This window comes from Echiichthys vipera (assembly GCF_963691815.1).
Source record: "Echiichthys vipera genome assembly, chromosome: 4".
NCBI lineage: Eukaryota > Metazoa > Chordata > Actinopteri > Perciformes > Trachinidae > Echiichthys > Echiichthys vipera.
The window spans coordinates 10,890,368-10,912,650 of record NC_139829.1 but is presented as its reverse complement, the minus strand read 5'-3'; the positions used below and the strand labels follow the sequence as shown (position 1 = coordinate 10,912,650).

The 22,283-nt window shown below is 39.9% G+C and overlaps 1 protein-coding gene across 1 annotated transcript in view; it reads right to left on the bottom strand.

Moving 5' to 3' along the window:
* kcnt1b (potassium sodium-activated channel subfamily T member 1b) overlaps nucleotides 1-22,283 on the bottom strand; it is a 78,513-nt gene that overhangs the window by 5,206 nt on the left and 51,024 nt on the right. The window contains exons 8-28 of the mRNA XM_083911803.1: nucleotides 20,287-20,361; nucleotides 19,960-20,043; nucleotides 17,850-17,944; nucleotides 16,691-16,871; nucleotides 16,009-16,173; nucleotides 15,534-15,670; nucleotides 14,295-14,358; nucleotides 13,968-14,076; nucleotides 13,759-13,867; nucleotides 11,163-11,312; nucleotides 10,834-11,069; nucleotides 9,648-9,861; nucleotides 8,465-8,570; nucleotides 8,183-8,355; nucleotides 7,156-7,227; nucleotides 5,397-5,531; nucleotides 4,968-5,079; nucleotides 4,226-4,327; nucleotides 2,281-2,364; nucleotides 2,060-2,188; nucleotides 752-1,049 (exon numbers count right to left, since the gene is read on the bottom strand). Coding sequence (XP_083767929.1) covers nucleotides 752-1,049; nucleotides 2,060-2,188; nucleotides 2,281-2,364; nucleotides 4,226-4,327; nucleotides 4,968-5,079; nucleotides 5,397-5,531; nucleotides 7,156-7,227; nucleotides 8,183-8,355; nucleotides 8,465-8,570; nucleotides 9,648-9,861; nucleotides 10,834-11,069; nucleotides 11,163-11,312; nucleotides 13,759-13,867; nucleotides 13,968-14,076; nucleotides 14,295-14,358; nucleotides 15,534-15,670; nucleotides 16,009-16,173; nucleotides 16,691-16,871; nucleotides 17,850-17,944; nucleotides 19,960-20,043; nucleotides 20,287-20,361 — 2,830 coding nt within the window. The remainder of the gene's footprint in view (nucleotides 1-751; nucleotides 1,050-2,059; nucleotides 2,189-2,280; nucleotides 2,365-4,225; nucleotides 4,328-4,967; nucleotides 5,080-5,396; nucleotides 5,532-7,155; nucleotides 7,228-8,182; nucleotides 8,356-8,464; nucleotides 8,571-9,647; nucleotides 9,862-10,833; nucleotides 11,070-11,162; nucleotides 11,313-13,758; nucleotides 13,868-13,967; nucleotides 14,077-14,294; nucleotides 14,359-15,533; nucleotides 15,671-16,008; nucleotides 16,174-16,690; nucleotides 16,872-17,849; nucleotides 17,945-19,959; nucleotides 20,044-20,286; nucleotides 20,362-22,283) is intronic.

Here is a 22,283-nt window from a genome sequence, read left to right as displayed (position 1 = left end):
AAAAGATAGGTCACACATCCATGATATACTTAAAATAGTAAAAACTGAAACATCTGTGGGGCAGTCGCAAAACAACAATTTTCCTGAGAGATCATGTCATTAGGGCTGCTGATACTTCTATTATTGATTCATTATTATTATTGATTCATTGTGGGATCTACAAAATGTTATATATACACATACTTGTTGCTAAAATACACTCCAGCCAGAATAATTGATGTAGATTAGCCAACTGACCCAGACTGAAGTTCTAGCCTGCAGCTGCACATGTAACGTTGGTACTAAGCCTGCTGATCTTCCATGATTATGATCACAAATACAGAAAGTACAACTGTCACATTTATTCTAGTTATCTTTCCTCTTTTGGAGCTCTTTTCTTTTTTTGGAACTTTTTTTTTTTACCTTAAAGCTGAGATTCTTCAGCTCTACCCACTGAAGTTTAACTCAACCAATGACATTATTTCTGCCTTCTGCCGCTGTAACCTTAAATAAATGTTAAAAGTCTCAAACATCCTTCGCATTATTATACATTTTCAGGCACATTATGATAATTAATTCATTGTAAATTAAAGTAAAATAATCATACAGAACTGTGAATAACCACTTATATGCCAACTGTCTTTAGTATTGCTATACAATAAGTAATACATTGTAAACTATTACACTTGAATAGACTGTCAACTTCTATATGGTAACAAATATTTCCTGTCACTTCTCTACATCTCATCTCGTTGTCAGCTGTTCCACTCACCGTATCCCACGGTGGGCAGGCCCAGGTGCTTCATGCGATTCTTGACCAGCTCAGACAGCTCCTGACGCTCGGAGCGTCGGTACAGGTTGAGTCTCTGCTGCGAGATACGCTCTGCTCTGCTGGACGGTTTGGTGCTCTTCCTGCTCAGCCGCCGTGCCCACTGCATGCTCTTCTTCCTCAGCAGCGGGTGCTCCGATTGGTCGCTCGTGGTGGAGTTTCTGTGGGCCGTCTTCTCCTTCCAGGTCTCTCCGCGCTCACGGTGCTCCTCACCGTGCTGCGTGTTGATGGACACCTGAGACTGGGGAAGCAGGACGGCAGTGGTAATGCTGGATACAATGTGTGAATGTGTTTGTGAAGGCTTCACTGTGTCATCCTTATTATTGTTCCACTTTTTTCTTTTTTAAGAAATATCTGTCTGCTTCACAATAAAGTAAACTTCCATCTTTTGTAAGTGTAATTCTCCGGTGCCTGCATTATCAAGATGTGATGTTATCAACTTTACATATTGATGAATGCCGTAAAAATACCACTATGGTATTTTTCATCTTAATGTGCTTTAGGCAAGAAGGGTGATTGAAATATCCAAATTAAAAACAAACACGTCTGGATCTTACCTGTGCATAACTGTCCTTGCACTGAAACCGGAGATGGACAAACACACATCCAAACAAAAAGAGAAGCAATAAAAGATGGGGGCATCCAAAGCAAACTAAATCAATCAAATAATAAATAGTAAATATGGTGTATTTACTATTTTATTATTCACACTTAAATGATGGGAAATTAATACAAGCCAGCAATACATTTCTAATTCAGGCTTGTGAGTTTGTCTCTTATACTAGCCACTTTCTATATTATTATTTTAATAAACACAGTGGCTAATGAAAGAATCAAGGTAAATACATCATAAACTGTAGGAAAACACAGTTAATTTCCTTCTCCTGCTTGGCATAAATCAAATAGAGGAATGCATAAAAGAGCAAACGATGATGAAAAGAACAAGAAGAATAAGTTGTGGAGCATTGGAAGCAGCTTATTGCAGAGATTAAAAAACAGAAGAGAAGAAGAATGAATGAAGAAAAAAATTTGAATTTAGAAAAGAAATATAAATGGGAGATTGAAACGTGAAAAGGAAGAAAGGAAAGACATTTTAGGAGGAGAGAAATGAAAGCAGAAACAATGAAAAGCAAAAAAAGTCACATGAAAAAGACAGAAGGTGAGAAAGGATGAGGAATGAAGAATGAATACTGGAAGGAGGCTAAAGCTGCAGTCGTGCCTCAGCTAAAGTGACGTCTCAGCTGAACTTGCCTCTGAGGTTGAGAACATGTGCGACTCCGTGCGGTAGATCCCGATGGGGATCTCAGCGCTGGAGGAACAGAGCTTCTGGAAGAGTCTGCCGTAAGTCCTGATCCACAGGTCCTCCTCTGTGATCTTCATCTGAGCACGGAAAATGAGAGTCGAGTAGATACAAGCACAGACTCATCTACTCAAACTTATGAATGCTGACTGGTATGAACATTCCTACTTACAGCACACAGGTACCCAGAGCCAGGCGTGGTGTCCAGACCGAGAAGAAGCCTCGCTATAGCGATCATATAGTCCTTAACAAACGACTGCAAAGACAGAGATGTGAACTATTGTAAACAAGCACAGCCAGAGACGCATGTATATATGCTTCCTAACATATTGGGCAAATCAAGCCTTTTTAGTTATTTAAAAAAACAATCAGATGCTGCCACACAGCTTACTTGGATAAATGTTGTTCATCGCAGGCTAGGAATTATTTGGGATTTCCAGCGTTCAGTTTATGACGTAACCTGCCAAATATAATTAAGAGGCTGATTTCTATTCTAATAATCCGAAATGGGTCTTAAAAAAGGACTTTTGATGGCAATGCATCAAAAACTAGAACAAAAAAGTGAGTTTCCTTCTGCTTGTCATAAAACAGTAAAGAAGGAATGATGAAAGAATGAATGACTGCAGAGGAATATAGTGTTGGCAAGCTAGGAGTTATTTTGGATTTCTCATTTATGTGGACCCATTGGGGCTTATTTTATTTGTTAATTTTAAAAACCTTTAATGTTGTGAAATGTTCCTTAGAGGCTTTTCATGAAACATGTTTAATTTAAAAGCTATTGAACATTACTAGAAAATCCTGACTGAGCTGTCATCAAATATACCTGTATACTTTATATCTTTATCTTGACATATTCCATCAACGGACTGACTGTGGATGTTGTCGAGGATTACAAATATCTTGGAGTACACCTGGACAACAAACTGGACTTTTCCAAGAACACTGAGGCTGTTTACAAGAAGGGCCAGAGTCGCCTCTATTTCCTGAGGAGGCTCCGGTCATTCAATGTTTGTAACACCATGCTGAGGATGTTCTACCAGTCAGTGGTAGCCAGTGCCATCTTCTTTGCTGTTGTGTGCTGGGGCAGCAGACTGAGGGCAGCAGACGCAAAGAGGATCAGTAAGATCATCAGGAAGGCTGGCTCCGTCCTGGGGGTCACACTGGACTCTTTGGTGGCGGTGTCTGAGAGGAGGATGCTGTCTAAACTGCACAGCATCCTGGACAATAACTCTCACCCTCTCCACCAGCTGCTGACCTCCAGCAGAAGCACATTCAGCCATAGACTCATTCTCCCCCGGTGTAATACTGTACGCCGGAGGAAGTCTTTTCTTCCGGCGGCCATCAAACTTTATAATTCATCTCCCCCCAGTCAGGTAAGGAACAGTGGAGACACTGTATCCTGAAAATGTCACTTTGTCACTATTTACCATCACTGCATCACTTTATTCAGTTGTACTTTATTCAGTTGTACTGTCACTTACTTCAGTAAGTAATGCTGCTATTCGACACTGTCACTTATATCACCACTACATCACTTTATTTATTTATTAATGGTTTACTGTAACTATCTGCTGATACACTTACTGTGCTTTAGGACATGCTGCTACATTTCACTGTGGTTTACTGTAACTGACTGAAGTACGAAATGCTGCTACACTCCACTGTGCCACATTTGTCACTTAGCTCTGTAGGACATGCTGCTGCACTCCACTGTGCCACACTGTCACTTAGTTCTGTAGGACATGCTGCTACATTTTTAACATTTTTAACACTTATAACTTATCGCTCCTTCTCACTTATCTAGTTTGTACTTATTTTATTTCAATCTGCTGCTAAACTGCACGCTGCGTATTGTTGTATATTGTATATACCTACGCTTAACCACAACGTCTGTTGCACTCTGTCACACTTGGTTCATTGCTTGATTTATCTGATTTATCTGACGTTAGCTTTATTTTGATTTGATTTATGTTTTTATGCTTATTGTTACTCTGATCCTTTTCCGCCTTTGTATGAAACTGTTGCACAATAATTTCCCTCGGGATAAATAAAGCTTCTTGAATCTTGAATCTTGAATGAACCCCAGGTTCAACCCCTGTCAGTCTTTGTTCTCCCACCTGGTAAAGCAGTGTATCCAACATGCTGATGCTGAACACTCTGCCTGCAGCAAACGGCAGCCGGAACATGAAGGCCAAGTTGGAGCCCTTATCACGCTCGATCTGAAGATAGAAACCGACACAAAAAAAGTTATTGAAATCTCAAATTTGCCCATATGGTTGCTGTTTTGCTCCATCTCCAAGAAGACTTGTGGAAAATGAAACAGCTGAGTTTTAAGATTTCAGAGGTGAAAAAAGGCTGAGAGACAAGTTTTCAAAACACTGTGAAGGAAGGTGAAAGTTTTCACTGTAGAAAAAGATCAGGAAAAGAAAATGCCTATGATCGAGAATTCTCCTGTGTCTTTTTCTGTTTTATGCTATATTAGTGCTTGGGAAAAGACCGAAATATCACATAAACACACGTGAAAAACCACTAAAATTGTACAAAATAATAAATCCTGTTACGGTTGTTGACGCTCTACTTGTATTATATTATATTAACAAATCCATTTTGCTCCCTTCTGAAAACTAAATATGCAAAACATAATAATCAAGATTTAAGACTCAGACTTTGTTTCTGTTCATTTATATTCAAGAGAGATTTTGTGACATGTTTCATCTCACAGTAAGAGTTTAGGGTCAGAGGGAAAACAAACCATTCCCTCAAGCTTCATTTTAAACATTACACTGCTAAAGATGATGCCCTATAATCCAGCGCTGATTTGTTTGTTTAACATTAACACCTCCCTTCTCGACAGCTCACCTTCTCGAGTTTGGAGAGAGCGAGTGAGTAGCAGTCCTTGGCTCTGAACTGCATGAACCTCATGTTGGACGGGTGCGTGAGCTCAGTGATGATGCTGAGACTGGGGAACAACCTGAGTCAAAGAGAAATAGGAATGTTAGTGGAGAGATGAGATGCTTTGTGCTGAGGGGAAGAGCCTGTGTGGCAGTGATAAATGCTTTATTTTGCTTGTTAAATAAAAGAGTATTTTTGGCGACTGGAGATGAACTCATTCACCATTTTGGTGAAAAACAACCATTTACTTTCCAGCATCTTACTGATAACAGATGAGTTAATCAAGAGGAGTCTGGTGCCCATTTAATCCAAAACTTGGAAGGCCCAGCTCAGATATAAACAGACAAAGATAACTGTTGTATATGTTTCTACAAAGTAAAAAGCTCTCTGCGGTACCTGAACATAGTCTGGACGTTGACAATGGTCTTTGCGTCCGCCATGTAGTCCTCCTCGGCGCTCATGGTGCTCTCCTTGTCCACAACCACTAAGTTGTCAGCGTAGATTATACCACATTGTAGAAGATTGTCCAAGCTGGTCCATTCACAAAACAAGCGTTTACATGACATGACAGGAAATATAACAACAATGGCGTAACAACATGTTTCTGCAAAACTCAGTGTATTCTATTAATTATTCTTGTGCCCACTTTTCACAAACCTGATTCATCTACTTACATACAATTTCCTACATTTCCTAGAATTAGGATCACCAGCTTAGCCAAGTTATAACTACATAAAGTGTTTACTAGGTGGAGATTCATGCATCACTAAATTTAAAAACTAAACAAGTTGCAGCACAAAAACTAGTTAACTGAGCTAACTGAGGTTGTTGGTGCTAATATCTGAATTGTTTAGACTGAGTGACATAGATAATATACTTGATTTCATCCATTTTAACAAAATTACACAATATATGGTCAATTATGATATCACGAAATAACCAGATGGTACTGTTTACCTTAGCATAACTCTGTAAATGTAGGTATGACTTTATCTGCACACATGGAAAATATTTATAAATGACTGACAGTTAACTTTAATATACAGTTTCAGGGCTTCCCCCAGAAAAGTTGTCAGTCCCAGTGGTAAATGTAATTTTCTTCTGGTGGGGCCCGTCAGATGTTTTTTTCCCGTGTGATGTGAACCCCTGATTCTCGTGTGATCTCATGTTACCGCAAGACTTCAATTGCTGTGCAAGGTAAGGCCTGTTTGGGCCAGCCACAAACTCATGGCAACATTAAGACAGGCCTCTATAGTTTCTGTGATAACAGAATCATGGAGAGAATTGGGAAATTGAGGATTTAAAAAAGACCATAACACAGATCCGGTAGGGCCCAACATTTTTAGGGCCCTATGGGCTTTTAACACAACAAGTGAGTGCTAAATGCTGAAATACGACTACAGTTAAGTTTTCAACCCAGCCGCCCCACTGTATCGGAATAAAAAAACGTCTTAAAAGTAGAGGTTTTTTAAAATTCCCTGATGCTTAGGCCCTATGGGGAATCAATTTAGGCCTTGCACTTTCCCCCTCAAACTGTTATTTTTGGAAATTGTTACAACTTTGTGAGCAACAGTGACTCCCTGTTTGCATAGCTGATTGCATTTAATTGGCCAGCACAACCAACGTTTCCTGGCAAAGAAATCACACATTCCTTAAGTCTTCCTAACTTAACTCTCTTAAGATCGAAAGGTGCAGCCTAATTTAGAGAAATAAGCTAGTGGTCAAGAACTTAGGTAAGTACTTTACACAGAGATTTAGCGATGGATTTACAAACAGCTGGTGCGACCCAATCCACAAGTGTATATAATGCAGAACTTGAGTCTAGAGAGCAGCAGCCCTTTCTGTTATACCCTCAGAGACAATACATAATTAATATCTCAACCAATCACCTGTGGCTGTGCTGGGAATATTATAGCCTGACCCCAGAACTGACTACATTTAAACAGATTCTGTATGTGGGAATAAGAAATTCTGCAAAATGGATCTTGAAATGCAAATCACCAGGAGCTATGGTGTTTTTATGGTGAAGCTTTACCTTAATCAGACTCCACTGAGGAGTAAGTTGTATTAAAAATGGAGAATCTAGCACCAACATGAACATGGTCATTAAATGAGTCAATCGACTGAGCAGGTATTTAATAATCCAAACACATACTTATCGATCGTGCCAGCCATGAAGTAAACCATTGGGAAGCAGCAGATGGCCTCTAAGAAATGATTGTCTGGCCTATGGAGGAAAGAGAGAACATTGTGAAGGAGCCTCACACACTAATTATCGCTGTGAAACTCCAGTGACACATTATGACTTTGTTGCTGTGATTTCCTGAAATCTGTGTGTGTTGATCAGGAAGGGGCAGATGTCGTCTGGACTGAATCTGTTGATGGTTTATTCGGCAACGAGAGGGTGTTAATGTGTTAATTCCTAAATTCAATGGGAGAATTTCACTTGTTGCTATGGAAACCCCAGAGGGTGTCACTTAGCCAGAGCTTTCTTGGCTCTCTGTCTGTGTAGTTTATTGGTTTCAGCGACCGTAGAGATTTTACGGAAGTTAATGAAACAGTGTGGACACACAAAAGTCTTCACACCCCAACACACAAATAGGTTTTCTTATGCAGAGAGAACGGCTGTTTATGAATAATACAAAAGCTATTTCTTTCTTTATCGTGGAGCAAAGCTAACCCAAAGTTCCAGTTGTGCTCTACCGAAGGCAATTTGATGGTTTTAAATTGCAAAAATATAAAGCACTGGTGCATTTTTTTTTTAAATCTCTCAAGCCTACATGTTTGCCCACAAACAAACTAAAAAATACACTAACGTAGTTCCATTTCTTTACATATTTTGAACTTCAATTCAGTTTTCTGCATGAAGAACTGCTCTTATTAATGTTATTATTTTGTTGTGAGGCTACATTGACTCATGTACTTCAAGTTTTAATGACCAAATCATTTGCGGCTAATGCTTTGTGCTTGTTTTTAAAGAAGCAGATGATTTTTATTTATGTCAAAGTAAAATACACAAGACAATAAAAACAAGTTCTTCTACCACTAAATCTTTATCAACATTCATGTACAGTTATATTTGTCTCCTGTCTGAACAGTATACACTCTCATCTTTATTGTGTTAGAGGCCTCTACATAAAACAACAAATAATTACTCTTGAGTTAAAAGATAAACGTCTTACGGGTAGTCCAGCAGCAGCACGATGGGGTTGAGCTCCTTCCGGGGTCGATAGTAGGCGCGCAGAGGAACAATGAAGTTGTAGAGACCGTTTCCCGCCGTCTCTGCAGACACTATAATCAGCTTATTCTTGAAGCCGTACGCCTTGGCATCCTCAAAGCTGCTATGTGTGCAGCCCTGGATGAAGACAATTCAAGAGGAAGTCAGGAGTCAGGTCTAAGTTGTACATCACAGAAGATATTTTTTGTTTTTTGTGGTTTCAGTATTTTCCTGCGTGTGAATTCACCTTGTCGAGGCGAAGGCAGCAGAACGGAGCCTTCTGTGGCAGAAGGTGGCACAGAGTCGGAGAGCTGCCGATGTAGGGCGAGTTGGGAGGGTAGCCCTTCACAAAACTGAAGAAAAAGAAACGAGAAATGCCGCTTTCAAACTTCAATAACAAAAACCTTGACTGACATATTCTGAAGAAACTAGCTTTATCAGGTATCCACCAGTAATAGTTTTCTTCCTCTCTACTGTTGCATAGTCATAATAGTGGTAATTTAATATTGACATTGTTATTTTTGGTGTTATTTCAATTGGAAAATTAACTTAGGCATGGTGTAAAGGGGGTAGCTATTTTCACTCACTCATTCCTGCTCAATACCAACTACATCCACAATGACAATGTTTTTTTAGTCTGCTTATTCCAATTATGTCTCGTTTTGTGTCAATTTGGTACTGTGTCCCCTGATTTGTAAAGTGCCAGCTGCAATTTCCCTAATCATTTTCACAGGGCCCTCTAGTTTGCCAATAAAACACATTCTGACTTTGCTCTTGCGTAGATGCATCTACAACCTGATCACCACATGATGGCACTGTGGGACCTTGAGCAGCTCTCGTGTGTTTCCTGCAGACAATTTAGTTGCCTTTATCTCCCCAACTACTGTGTCTGTCTCTACTCAAGTGTCATGGGGCTAAGTAATAGAGGCTCAGAGGTTAGGCCAAGATATGTCCAACTTTATGAGACCTAGTAACAGTTACTGTTCAAAAAGAATTGTATGTGCTGAGGTACAGACTTTGAGGCACAAACACTCTACCCTAAGTTTATCTCCGTCCAATGAAGCCCTACACAGAGAGAAGAGAAGAACAAAGCTGCTGAGACAAGCTGATCCTCTGACTTGCTTACATGGTGACTCATGAGGTGAAGACATATGTACGGACACACAGCATGAGCTTCCCTCAAGGGGGAAACTGCTGACCCTTCCTGTCATGACATACACATTCATCACCGTCATGTCAAAACCTAACAGCATCATGAAACACAGATTACACACCTATTTTAAACCCATCCATCTCTCCTCCTGCAACCACTGCGACATGAAGGAGAGGAGGACAGGTAACATCAATCAAGGGCAGAGCACTAAAATGTCACTTTTTAACTGCTGTAAACCAAGACAAATCATGCCTCTTTGTTCAACAACGTCACTTACTCTGACCCTACAGAGCCCTCCTCGTCTGACTGGTTCGTCTCATCCTCTGATTGGTCACTGAGGAGGTCGCAGGGCAGAATGGCGGTGGAGTCGGCGATCTCTAGGACAGGTGCGATGCTCGGCCTGCGGCTTCCGGAGCCATTCTCCGTTGGCAAGGTCAGCTTGCCGCTTTCCTCGGGAGGATCGGGGTTCTGGAGATCTATCGCTACAGTGCCTTAAAAATTACACAAGGTTATTAAAGGAGCAGCAAACTACACGGCAATTAAGAAAGAGCACAGGCAGCACTTTTACTGTAATGTGTTGTAAAGTCAACGGAGAGCGTTTTAGTATAAATGTCTTGCTATATTCTCAGAAAACATTCTTGTGCTGGAAAAGCCTTTCTTTTTGCGTATACGTAAAGTAATAAGGCCCATGTTTAGCTTGGTCAGCATCTTTGCCACTCGCAATCCTATCACCTTCTTTAGCTTCTTCAGCTCAGTAGTTCGACCTTGAGGAGAAAATGTATTTTGCTTTCTGAATCATGTAATTGTAATCTTGAGCATCAACAAATGGCACACGAACAGAATTGACATGGTGTGTTTGTCAAAAAATATGTCGCTAAAATACATCATACTGGCTATATGATGTATGATATATGCACAATACATACAGTATATCAGGTATCTCAGATACATATGTTATGTACATATACCTGACATATGCGGAAATGTGATTTTTTATTTTTACTTTTTATTTTTTATTTAACATACTATCAATTGTAAACTTTGTACTCCTTAAGTTACAGGACTATGTAAATAAGTGTGAAAATAGTGAGGCATCATGCACAAACTTACCATATGCAGTGGCCTGATCAACTTTCACAGGTCAAAGAAAAAGCACAACACAATAATGTCAGCCAAGAAAGTAAAAACACATGGAAGAAAAAAAGTCATGCATAACAGTCAGCAAAAGCATACAGCATCACCAAGGCAGCCACCACTCAGAAATGTTCAGTGTGAGCGCAGGTTAGAGTGAAACAACCACAACAAAGACTCCGGTTTCTCTTTGTACATGGAAACCCTTTCAACCAAATACATGTTAAACTGTCTGCCACCTGAATATTTATATTCACACCATAACAATACTCTTCCTTTTGTTACCAACTTCTGAACTGATCTTTCTTTCTGCCTCCGGCTCTAAGTCTCACCCATGCTGGCGATGATGCTGTGCACTGGCAGCCTGGAGGGGGCGTCGTAGAGGCTGGTGACTGTCAGGCCCTTGTTGTGCTTCTCCTCCTGTTTGAAGTTGAAGGCAGAGTTCTCCTCCTTGGTGATGTTGATGTAGTAGCAGGTGTCAGGGGCAGCCATGATGTGGCGGGGGCCAGGGTTCAGGAGGATGCTCTTATTGTCCTCCCTCTTCACTCCGATCAAACACACACCGTATCTGGAAGGTAAGGGACGGTACACAAAGTTTAAAATGGACCTCAGTTCAAAATCTTTCTTGTGTCAAGATTAAGCTGGTGGATGTTTTACTAACTTCTTGTGGGCGTGGAAGGAGGCGTAAGTGAAGCTCTTTCCATCATACTCCCCAAAAAATTTGCTGTCACACAGGCGGATGTGGTAGACCTCGTTTCCAGAGCAGCGTCCGTACATCCTCTGCCACTGCTCTGGAGACAGCTGCCCCTCCCTGAAAAAAACATGGTCAGAAGAGATCGGCTTTAATGACAGCAACATACACCTTCTGACTTCAATGGACCATTGGTACGGACCATTTTTGGTATTTTTCAAACCAGACCGTATTTTCTTCTTTTACATTTTTTTTAATTGGTTCAGAATTGACTGCAAGTGCTGCAGCCTGGTTCCACTGACAGGTTCATATTGATATTTTAAATGTGTGACTGTATTATGGAAAGATAGTGAAGTCTCGTTCTAAAATCTTGCGGGATGTTGCTGGAGGTAGCTTTGTAGTTTTTTTTGTAAAAAACTGTAGTTTTGTTTTTTTAAGATTATTTTTTTGGCATTTTTAAAGCCCTTTATTAGATAGGATGGACAGGAAATGGGGTGCGAGAGAGGGGGAGACATGCAGCAAAGGGCTGCAGGTCGGAGTCGAACCGGCGGCCGCTGCCTCGAGGACCTTCATCCTCTTTACATGGGGCGACTGCTCTAACTGGCCGCTCCATCTGAAAGACAATATGTGGAGCTACTACGTGGTGCAGCTTTGACAGACAAACGTTATCGTAGTTCTGCCTCAAATGGATCCTAACACTCTGGATACACTGAACCTTGCAGACTATCAGGTCTGCAGACTGGGATGAATACTGTCAGCCAAAGTTGAGAAGACATCCTACCAGAGAACAACTGTTCCATGAGTGGAAACACTTGCTCTGGACAGAGCAAAGATAAGATAAAGCTATTAGCTAAAGTTACTATGTTGACCTGCATCAGTAGCTACACACAAAGCATAGCGGTATAATGGCAACTTTCCATAATGTAGTCAGACAGTTATAATTATAACCATCTGAGCCTGTCAGAGGCAAAACCAAATACTTGTAGTGGATATATATTGTTGGTTGAGCTAAATGTCAGACTATAATATAATGCCTTAAATGTAATTACATTTCATAAAGAAAAGCACCTTTAAATAATATCGGACTCAGCAGCTCTTTTTCCCCACAGACTGACAAATCTGTCTGACTTTTCACGACCTGTCACAACCCTATATTCTCTCCCCAGCCACCTAAATTCACTCACAATTATGAAGAAAAGGCTATGAGATCATTTTTTTATGTAGTCTGTTTATGTCCTTCATAACTTTTAATCAATGTGATAACGCTTAGATTAACACCTGCCAAACAGACGTATATTCCTAGTCATGTCACCTTCACAGCCCAAGCCAGTTCAAGTTCTCATAATGGAAATTAAAATGGATGTCTCTTCTGTGAACACCAGTGAAGATATAGTGGTCCCCTTGCACAGAATAAGAAAAACCCAGCCAGATTTATTTCCAAACAAGAACCAGGGTGATGTTTACTGACTTGACATTGACATGTCTCTGCAGCGGTGACAGCACAGTAGTCTACAGAGACAAAAACCAGGTACCGTCTGTGTACCTGTAAAAACTCTGCTGCAGGAGCTTCAGTCATCTTTCTCTAATATTAACCATCAAGTGGGGTTGAATTTGTCCACATGAATAATGACACAAATGGATATTAAACATTAACGGGGAACTCAGAGCTTTGAAAAGTTTACTTAATAAAAGTTTTTCTTGGAGGTCAAGCTGCTCTGTAAGCATAAACAATGTTAGTGGACAGGGCCAGAGTACGACGTCAGTTTTGGATAAGTAATGTACAAAAGTTACAAGAGAACGACGATGTCAAGCTCTCTTGCTATCAAGCTAAACAAAGTTATCTTGGGTCACTAGCGAGTTCAGCTCACTTTTCAAGAACACTGTAAACTCAAATTGCAGTTTTTGCTGGTAAAGAAATAGTTAAACGTTTTGAGAGTTTGTTTTTTAGTTTTCTTTCCGCCATTGGTTGAAAATATTGACACTACTTTCAAGTTTGTCTGGTAGACAAGAAGCTGGAGCCAGTTAGCTTAGCACAAAGACTGGAAACAGGCTAAACAGCATCTCTAAACCTCACGACTTATCACATAGTAGTTTAATCCGTTCAAAGACCAGTTGGTAGGCAAATAATTTGTTAAATAGCTCTCTGTTTGTAGTCCTTATGCTAAGCTAAGCTAACCATTGCTTCATGTCTAAATGGACAGATATTAGAGTGGTATTGATCTTCTTATCCCACTCTCAGCAGCAAAAGTAAATATGCATATTTCCTGTCCATGTCAATATTCACCCAATTAATAATTAATGAATCAATTAATTAACTAACCCAATTAATTAATATTAATATAGATATTAATATTCACCAGTTTCTTTTATTTCATACTCAATTTCAACTTTCAAATCACCTCAAGTGCAATACGCCGTGTATATGACTTTGGAGAAAAGGTGCAAGGTTAAACGATAACTCACACAGTGATAAAAGGACATTCTGACAGGATGCATTAGCTATCACTTAAAATCCATAAATGCCAATATTAAATGTGGTAAATGTTAAATAGCAGGGTGTACTCACTGTCCTCTGGAGGTGTGAACCAGGAGCGTGACTAAGGTAGATGTGGCAGGACACACACAGTTCAGCGCCAACATGGCATACTTAAACTCCTCTTCGCATACTACATGATCTGATTGAAAGGATAAATTACAATAATATGGTTTGTTAGACTCAGACATTTGTGTGTATATAACTGTGTTGCAGTAGGTGGCTAGTTGTCCTGGACTTACCTGCAAACTTAACGTGAAATTTATTTTCTGGTTTGAGAATTTGGACGTAGAGCGGGCAATTTGGAGCAAAATCTTTCGCAGCCCAAGCCCTCAAAATAGTCTGATGATCCTGTGGGATAATAAATAGCTTTATTTTATTCATCCATTCAACTCACTTGAAAATTAAATCTGAACCAACAGAATCACAACATCATCTCAAACTCTCTCGGCTAATTTATAAAGGAAGCAGAGAGTGAAGAGGAAATTGCTCCATTTAAATTATTGTTATCATGAGAGGGTTTGTACTGAGAATGAAATTCACAACTTATTCCTGTTGATGTGACTCACAGCAGCAGTTCGGTCGACCTCGTTCCTGCTGCTGAGGATGAAGCAGGCCTCGGCATCGTCCATCCTGAGCATAGACAGAGAGAGACGGGCACAAAACCCCCCACAAACAAGCAGGTTCACAGGTTAGTGACTGTGCTGTAAAATTCATTATTTACAGAGATTAATGCTTAACAGAAAAGCTACGCATTGATGAGTGCCAATATCCTGTGACAAAACGTTAGCAGCCCCATCCTAGCATGGAAACGATCTGTCGTCATTTGACGTTAGAGCGCAGCGCCAGCGACGCACAAAGTGCAGAGATCATTCATTTGTGACAGAAAATCCCGCAGAGCAATCAGCAATCAGAATAGCAGGGCTGATGCGTCGCTGAGGTTTATCTGGTTGGGTGGTGTTATCTATTATATATCAGTATGTGAAATTGCCATAGCATCTTTTCACCTGCAACACTCTGCACATTAAACTGGGGCTCACTGCCTGGATAAATTTATGATTTTGGTTTCACACTTCCATGTGCTAGTGATAAGTACTTAGCCCCCGTTTCAATGGTATCTCATTAAAGGCAGCAAAAGTTCTGCCAGCAAGCAGCAATTTCCCCCAGAAGCGACATTAGAACAGTGAATGGAAAACAGGTGCTGCAATATTTTGTGGGGACAGAAATAAAATGAACAGGTCAAACACATCCCAATGAGATCAATCACTGTTTCTATTGCTGCCTATCGTACGGCCGTTGATGTGAGCAGATGATCAGTGTAGAGTGAAATCCCATTACACTGACATGCAAGCAGAGGGCAGCCAAGTGGACTTGTAAGTACTTCATCCTCTGATTTCAGGGGTCTGATTTTCCAGTGGAAGACTTTACATTTATGTAATTCAGAGATTCCTATCGAGAACCCAAAGTGAATAAAATATAGATTATATGCTAGAACCTACTCAAACCTTTCAAGGACAAGACCTACACGTTCAGTGAATGACTACGTTAACACAGGGCCCTGGTTTCAAAGAGCCTGATAATCACATTTAAATACCATTTTGTTTAAATAAAACGCATTAAATGACACATGTGCCCAGCAATTCAGTGAGGTCTAAAACCAGGCTACACCAGCCGACCGTCAAAACAGGAGCCATTCATATCAATTCACTTTTCGGTGCAGAAGTTTGGAATCAGAGATGACGTGGAAGCACCAACATGCATGTATTGTGTTTGTTTGTATGCCTTTGTGTTTGTCTGAATGCACTCACTTGGCCCTCATCAGGTCCTGGTCTTTCAGGGCAGATCCTTGAAGGTAGATGACCCTCTGGGACCACAGAGGGATTTGGAGGATACGGCGAACCTGAATGTCTATCTCTGTTGGACACAGGATCACCACATAGTAGTCCTGCGAAACAAAGGGATGTGTACGCATACAGAATGTTGAAGTTAAGTGTGTGACTTGGGAAGTGTATTTTAAATAGAGCTTTTTAGAGCTGGACTGCTACTAAAGAAGTAGCAATAATTACAGAAAATATATATTCTTCACCCATTTACCCTGCCTTGTTATGTTATAAATTGGAACAAAATGTGTACACTCAAACATAAATATGTTGTCGTACTGTGTGTAACATAGCCATGCCTATGCTAATGGAAAAAAGCAGCACTGATTTTTCATGTGGGGTATTTATACTGACAGCATACTTAACTTTCTGAAAAAAAAAAATCCATGTTTTGTTTTCGTACCTGTAGTCTGGGGTGAGCGTAGAACTCGTTGAGGAAATCCATCAGCAGGTCGATCTTCAGCGAGCTGACACACAACACCACATGCTTCTCTGTCTGCGCTCGGTGGCGGCTGTAGTTCCCTCCTAACTTCTGGCTCTCCATCCACAGGTATGCCAGTTCTTCAAACTGACACAATGACAGCAACATGGATGAGATGTCAAATGCAACAAGGACGAGATTAATAATAAAAGAGAGGGAGGTTTGCTGTCTGGACGGGGAAAGCACTGAAGTGAAAACTGCTGATGCAATAGTTTGCCAGCAGCGGGAGTTCATCTAATTTCTTACCCAGAACATTTGAAGTGATGAACATGTTTGTGATCTTCAAAAAGAAATACCGCAGTAAACTAGGTAGATTTTTCATGCAGCCAGTGTGAGCCAGCATGATCTGAATTCTGAGTTAGATTTGCAAACTTCTTCATCAGATAAAAATGTCACAGACTTTATTACATCTTTATCTGCTGCAGCCTGCGACAGCTGTGAGAAAATGTCATTTGATATTTGATGATAGCTCCACAAAGGTCGTCACTAGAAGCAGAATACCACAGACATTCATGATGATAAGACAGTACCTAATACGAGGTTTGTGGAAGCCCTCGCTACACTTTGTAGTATAAACTAACCTTGTGTTTTTCCCAGTAATTACCTGCAGTGGGAGCACCACCAGGGCAACACAGATGAGAATGACTACCAGCAGCTTGGAGGGCCAGATTTGTGGCGTGACATCTCCGTAGCCCACAGTGGAGAAGGTGACGATGCAGAAATAGAATGAGTCAAAAAGGGTCAGGTGCTTCCCGGCTCTCTCTAGATGCTGGATCCCACAAGCTCTGCAGAAAGACGAGGAATTAAACTTGATGGTGCTGCTCAGACATGTCTCCTACGGCTAAAGATAATTAAACTAATTAATTAAACTTTACTACAATATGTTTCAGCCTGGTGGACTGGGTATCAAACTCAATTTTCCAAAGATCAAAGAGCAGTAGAGTGAATACAGCTCAGGCTCATGATCAGTTTGTCACTTAAAGTGACACAATTGATTGCTCTGTCAGTTCCACCTCCTCCTTCCTGCTCCTGCTAATTCATATGTATTGTTTTCATTGATAAATTGGAGATTTAATGAAACCCTGGGGATAATAAGGATGTCTAACTGGACAGAGTGGAGTTGAAAAGGTGGATGCTGGATGCTGGCTAAGGCACAAAAAGGTCATCTTAAGAAACAGCTTTGATTATACAGTAATCCTTTGGGGTTATAAAGGTGGAAATAAATTAAGTCTAAGAAAGGAAGAATGATGAAAGAATAAGAGTGGCATTTTGTGTGTTTCTCCCTCAGTTAACACTCGATGGGTTTTGAACATGTTTCGCTGCTGCTCAAGATGACAAATGTCAGGGTCTACAAATAGTATTATTTGCATTAACCTGCATTTACATTTTCCAGATAGTATTATATTTACTATTTGCTCTTGCCAGCAGCAGTAGCTAAATGGCTTAAATAACATTAATTACGCCTATTGTTTACATTTCTTTGCTTTTCATAGTATCCTTCAGTCAAATGTTATCTTGCCAGAAAAATTGTGCACCTTTGGTCCCACTGCGTCAATAACAGCAAAGTACACCTGCTTACAAGAACTACAATCTCTAGTCCAAGACATGCACTCTACCAACTGTGCTTGAGATGATCTTTTCTGGATTGTGCGGTGCACAGCTCAAGAAACCCATTTCTGCAGTGAGGGTGAGTAAACAAGCCTGAAAGCCTCAACAGGTCAGAGATGCATGTCTAGGATTCAAGGGAACAGAGGTTCACTCACCCCGTGAAAACCAGACACAGTAAGGTGCAGATGAGGATGAACACCTGGTTGAACATGGCAGAGTGAGTCCTCTGGATAGCACGGTGGAAGTCATTCTGGACAGATGAACAGAGATTACTAGATAAAAATATTTTTTTTATACCATATCCATACCAGTGACTGTCAATTTAAATGCATTTTCTATTTACATGTAATTTACCAATACAACATTTGTAAGTTCTCCATAAAAACCACATCAGAACACATGTAAAACAAAACTAGAAAAAGTCTTTATATTTACTAACTTTGCCTCCACCCAGACGATGGTCTGTATAAAAAAATAATGTGCCATACATTTAAAAATTTTTTTTTTTTACACTTGATCTATATCCATCTTCACTCTTCTGTGTTTAGTGGAAGATTTGAAGTATTATATTAGGGATGAGAATCGAGAAACGGTTACAGTTGAGAAACCGTAACAAACTGGAACTGGAACTGAAATTGTATGCCTCAGAGCCTATTAATTCCTGTTTGTTTTTCAAGCAGTTAGGCATTGCAAAACAATGATGTCAAATTCATGTGTGTCACCTCCCTACATTAAAGACCAGCAGGTCCCAGAGAGAGACACACACACACACACACACACAAAAAAAAAACCTTCAAAAACCATGAAGCTGTAGAGGGGCAGAGAGGAAGAATCGGTACAAAGTGTGGTGTTATAATAACATTAGCTCCATGCAGGCTGTTAACTTGAAAACGTAATAACCTAAATAAAAACGAATACCGTAAAAATATTCTCTCACTTCATCTACACTGTGGTTAGACTGTGGTTTAGAGATCTTAAAACTGTTGCTTTGATGCTGAAAAACCTGTGTAGGCTGACTATTTTTTCACACAGGAATTGATCGTGAATCAATAAGTGAATCTATGAAGAATTGCACCGATAACCAGAATCGATACCAGCATCGGTATCAATAGAATTTTATCAGTCCCCATCCCTATACTGTACTGTGGTTTGTCCTACTCCGTCTTGAAATGCAGAATCTCGCACCTCACTTTCAGTTGAACCTTGGTAGCGTGTTCTGCCTGCCACCGCCTCTCCAAACTAGCCCTGCTTTCTCTCCATGTGCTGGTCTGCTTGGCCTCAGCTTCTACCATCTGCCTAACTACCGCTTTGGCATGGCGCTCTTTCTCTGTCATGGCCTCATCTGAATCCCATTGAGAGGACACACTACACCAGTTGGATATCATCTAATTTCTTTGAAATTTAAGTTTCAGTCTCTTTGCATCTGTGGAAATTCACCAGAATTCTGTGCACCGGTTATTTTGATGCCTTCAGTGTTTCTATGCTGCATTGCAGTGTTTTGACCTGTTTTTTTGCCTGCATTATATTTAAAATGTGCAGTATTTACAATGTAGGACTACAGTATATTGAGTGCCTGTAACCCTGAGCTACCGGTGGGATAATGAAGATTATATGAAAGAGTGTGAGTCATAGCTAGCTCTGTAAGCATCCATACAAGATACAACCAGGAAAACATGCAGTAGTCTAAGGGATGTGGGTTTAAACTAAAATCCAAAATTTAATTCAATCCAATTCAATTCAATTTTATTTATAGTGCCAAATCATACCAAAAGTTATCTCAGGACACTTTACAGACTAGGTATAGACATCCATTTAGTCCTTTAGGCACCTGCGAAAAATGTCCTGTATCTTTAGTTGTTTTTTCAGCTCAGCTAACTTGAGCAAATGGTTGGTGTAGGGATTTTAATTAGCCAGCATCCTAATTCATCAAAGTAAAAAGCCTTAATGTTAACAATGTTGTGTAAACTAATGCTATCACTAGCTTCTAAAAGATAAATTGGCTGGTGCAGTGTCAGCTAACCAGCAAGAAGTATATTCCCCTGCTTAACTGAATTCTCTTCAGACAGCTTAATTGTATAAACCCACTCAGCCCCTATAGCCAGTGGTACTCTGGGGGGCTCCAATATGGCTTCCACAGGATGGATGATGTACATTCAAAACCCTCGGTGGTAATAAAACAAAACAAAAATGTGTTCTGAGTGTGCTCATTTATGTAATATAGCTACAGCTTGTAAAGTACAATAAACACATTATTGAAATACTTACGATCATGTTCTCCAGGGCACCTTTGGCTAGCCAGCAGTTAAGAAATACAGGGACAAATATGTTTCTGAAAGGAGGCCAGGCAATCTTAAGGAAGAAAGGAGAGAAAGACAGAAGACAGAAATAAATCAGTAAAATAATAATCAGTCAACACAACTGAGACATTATACGAAAAATCATTTTCCTCAATACAAGGAAGAACACACAGCATTGGGACATTAAGATTAGATTATTGGATTGAACAGAGCAACACAATACCAAAATGACCTTGAGCCTGTGCTAATACATTTTTATGTTTCTACCGCTCAGATGATTAAATTAATTACTCACCGTTATTAGAAATGGCACAGAATTTATCATCTCCAATATGAAGGATATCTGGAAGATCTGCTCCCAAATGTTCCCCTAGAAAACAAATTGATGGGAAATAATTGAACCAGTGAGAGCGCAGGTTGTTTTAGAGAGAACTGTATTTCCAGTTATAACGCCCACTGGAGGCAGTGAGCTGAGACATGAAAAACAACAACAGGCAAGAGGCCAACAGTCTTGTATGTTTTGAGTTCTAAGACCTTGTTACTCTAAAGGAGAAATGCAATGCAACATGCTTCCTTGGTTTAAAGAATTTCAGTATTGATCTGAGCTCATCAGAGCTGGAATGGGGAGTTCAGTAATTAATGTTGGGTCAGGAAACAACAGTCCTTGTTGACCTCTTTTTGTTCTAGAGGCATTCAAAGCAAAAGCTTGTTTGTGGAGCATGTAACTGATTATTACCAGTTTATATACAAATGCAAAATTATTTTCATTATAGCAGAGCTACACAGAGCAGGGTAGCTGTGCACATCCTATTTTTACACAGGCTTTCTACACGCAGCTACGTGGCCCTCAAACTGCAAGTGCAATCTGTTTAAAAAAGGAAAAAGATAAATATTTAATTGCACCAGGGGACAAAGTGAGACAGCAAGGCAACCTAATGACATTTCACATTGAAATCTATCAATCAAATCAATGTGTGTCCATGATCCTGTAAGTTAAAACGATCTAGTTAATCCATGCAGTACCAGTTAATACAGCCTACACTTCTAAATCCTGCAAAACCAACTGCATTATCACTTGGAAAAAACTCAATATGCACACGGTGAAAAGATGTAGGCTTCATTGTCAGAAGGACAGATAGTAAAGTACACACATAAAGCAAAAATATGTCTGCAGCTAATTGCATAATCAGCGAGTGGGACTGAATGCTAATCACATATTGAGAGCACAGCAAAGTTTACAAGTTGTAGTAGTGTGGTGGCTTCTTTTGATTATGATGCAATTTAAAGACTAAGTAAAGAAATTAAGTTTGAGACACCAAAACCTTTCACAAGGCTGCATTTTATCACCGACTGAAAAGAAGGCAATTTACTCCTCATAAAATATATGCAGTCGCTAAACAGTTTTCTGTGAGACTAAAAAAGAGATAAATGGATCAAACCAGACTAAAATTTAGAGGATCACCAAGCATGGAGCTGAAACCTACAGAGCAAAATATCTAAGAGATACTACCAGTCCCAGAGCAGCTTATCTAAAGCTAATATTTCCAAGCAAACACAAGTTTCTTTTGAGACTGGCAGTACTTTGAGGACTCTGTCTGGATGCAGGTTTGACCTACGGTGTTAGTGTTGTTAAAACAACTAGTGTCTACTACAGTACATATTTGATCCCCATATCTCTAAATCCCAAAACAATTTATTGTATTCATATGCAAAGTGGTTGAGCTTTTCTTTAATGTCTAAATGTCTTAATAAAGTAAGAAACCAGTAAACAGAATGTTATGTTACGCAATCCAACCCACAACTATTTAATAACTTGTAAAGCTAGAGATTTATAATTGCTGTTTACGCTGTATCAAAGAGATTTTGCAGGAACATATCTCAGGCTGTTTTTCTGTGATGTACTAGACAGCATTACATCGGAAGGTGTTTTTAGTATGTTCTCCTCATTAACAGACTCTACATTGCTGTATATGAAGGGGCAAAACTCCCTCTGCGTATCCCTCATCATTAGCAGCGGAGGAATCTCATACAAAAACTGACCCTTTCAATGTGTGGAAACATTTTTTCCACAAAATACATAATGTGTCACCACTTTCACACTCCTCCCTCTAAATGCATCTCAACTGAGAACCAATGTGCACATTTAAAGGACTCGCATAAATGAAACAAAAAACAGCACTTCAGCCCTGCAAACTGCTTTATGTAACTTGTTTCTGAGATAGCGTTTGTGTCGTCTAAAATTAGTTGTAAAAAAACTTTGATAGGTGCCTTGGCCCTGGCACTTGGACTGGA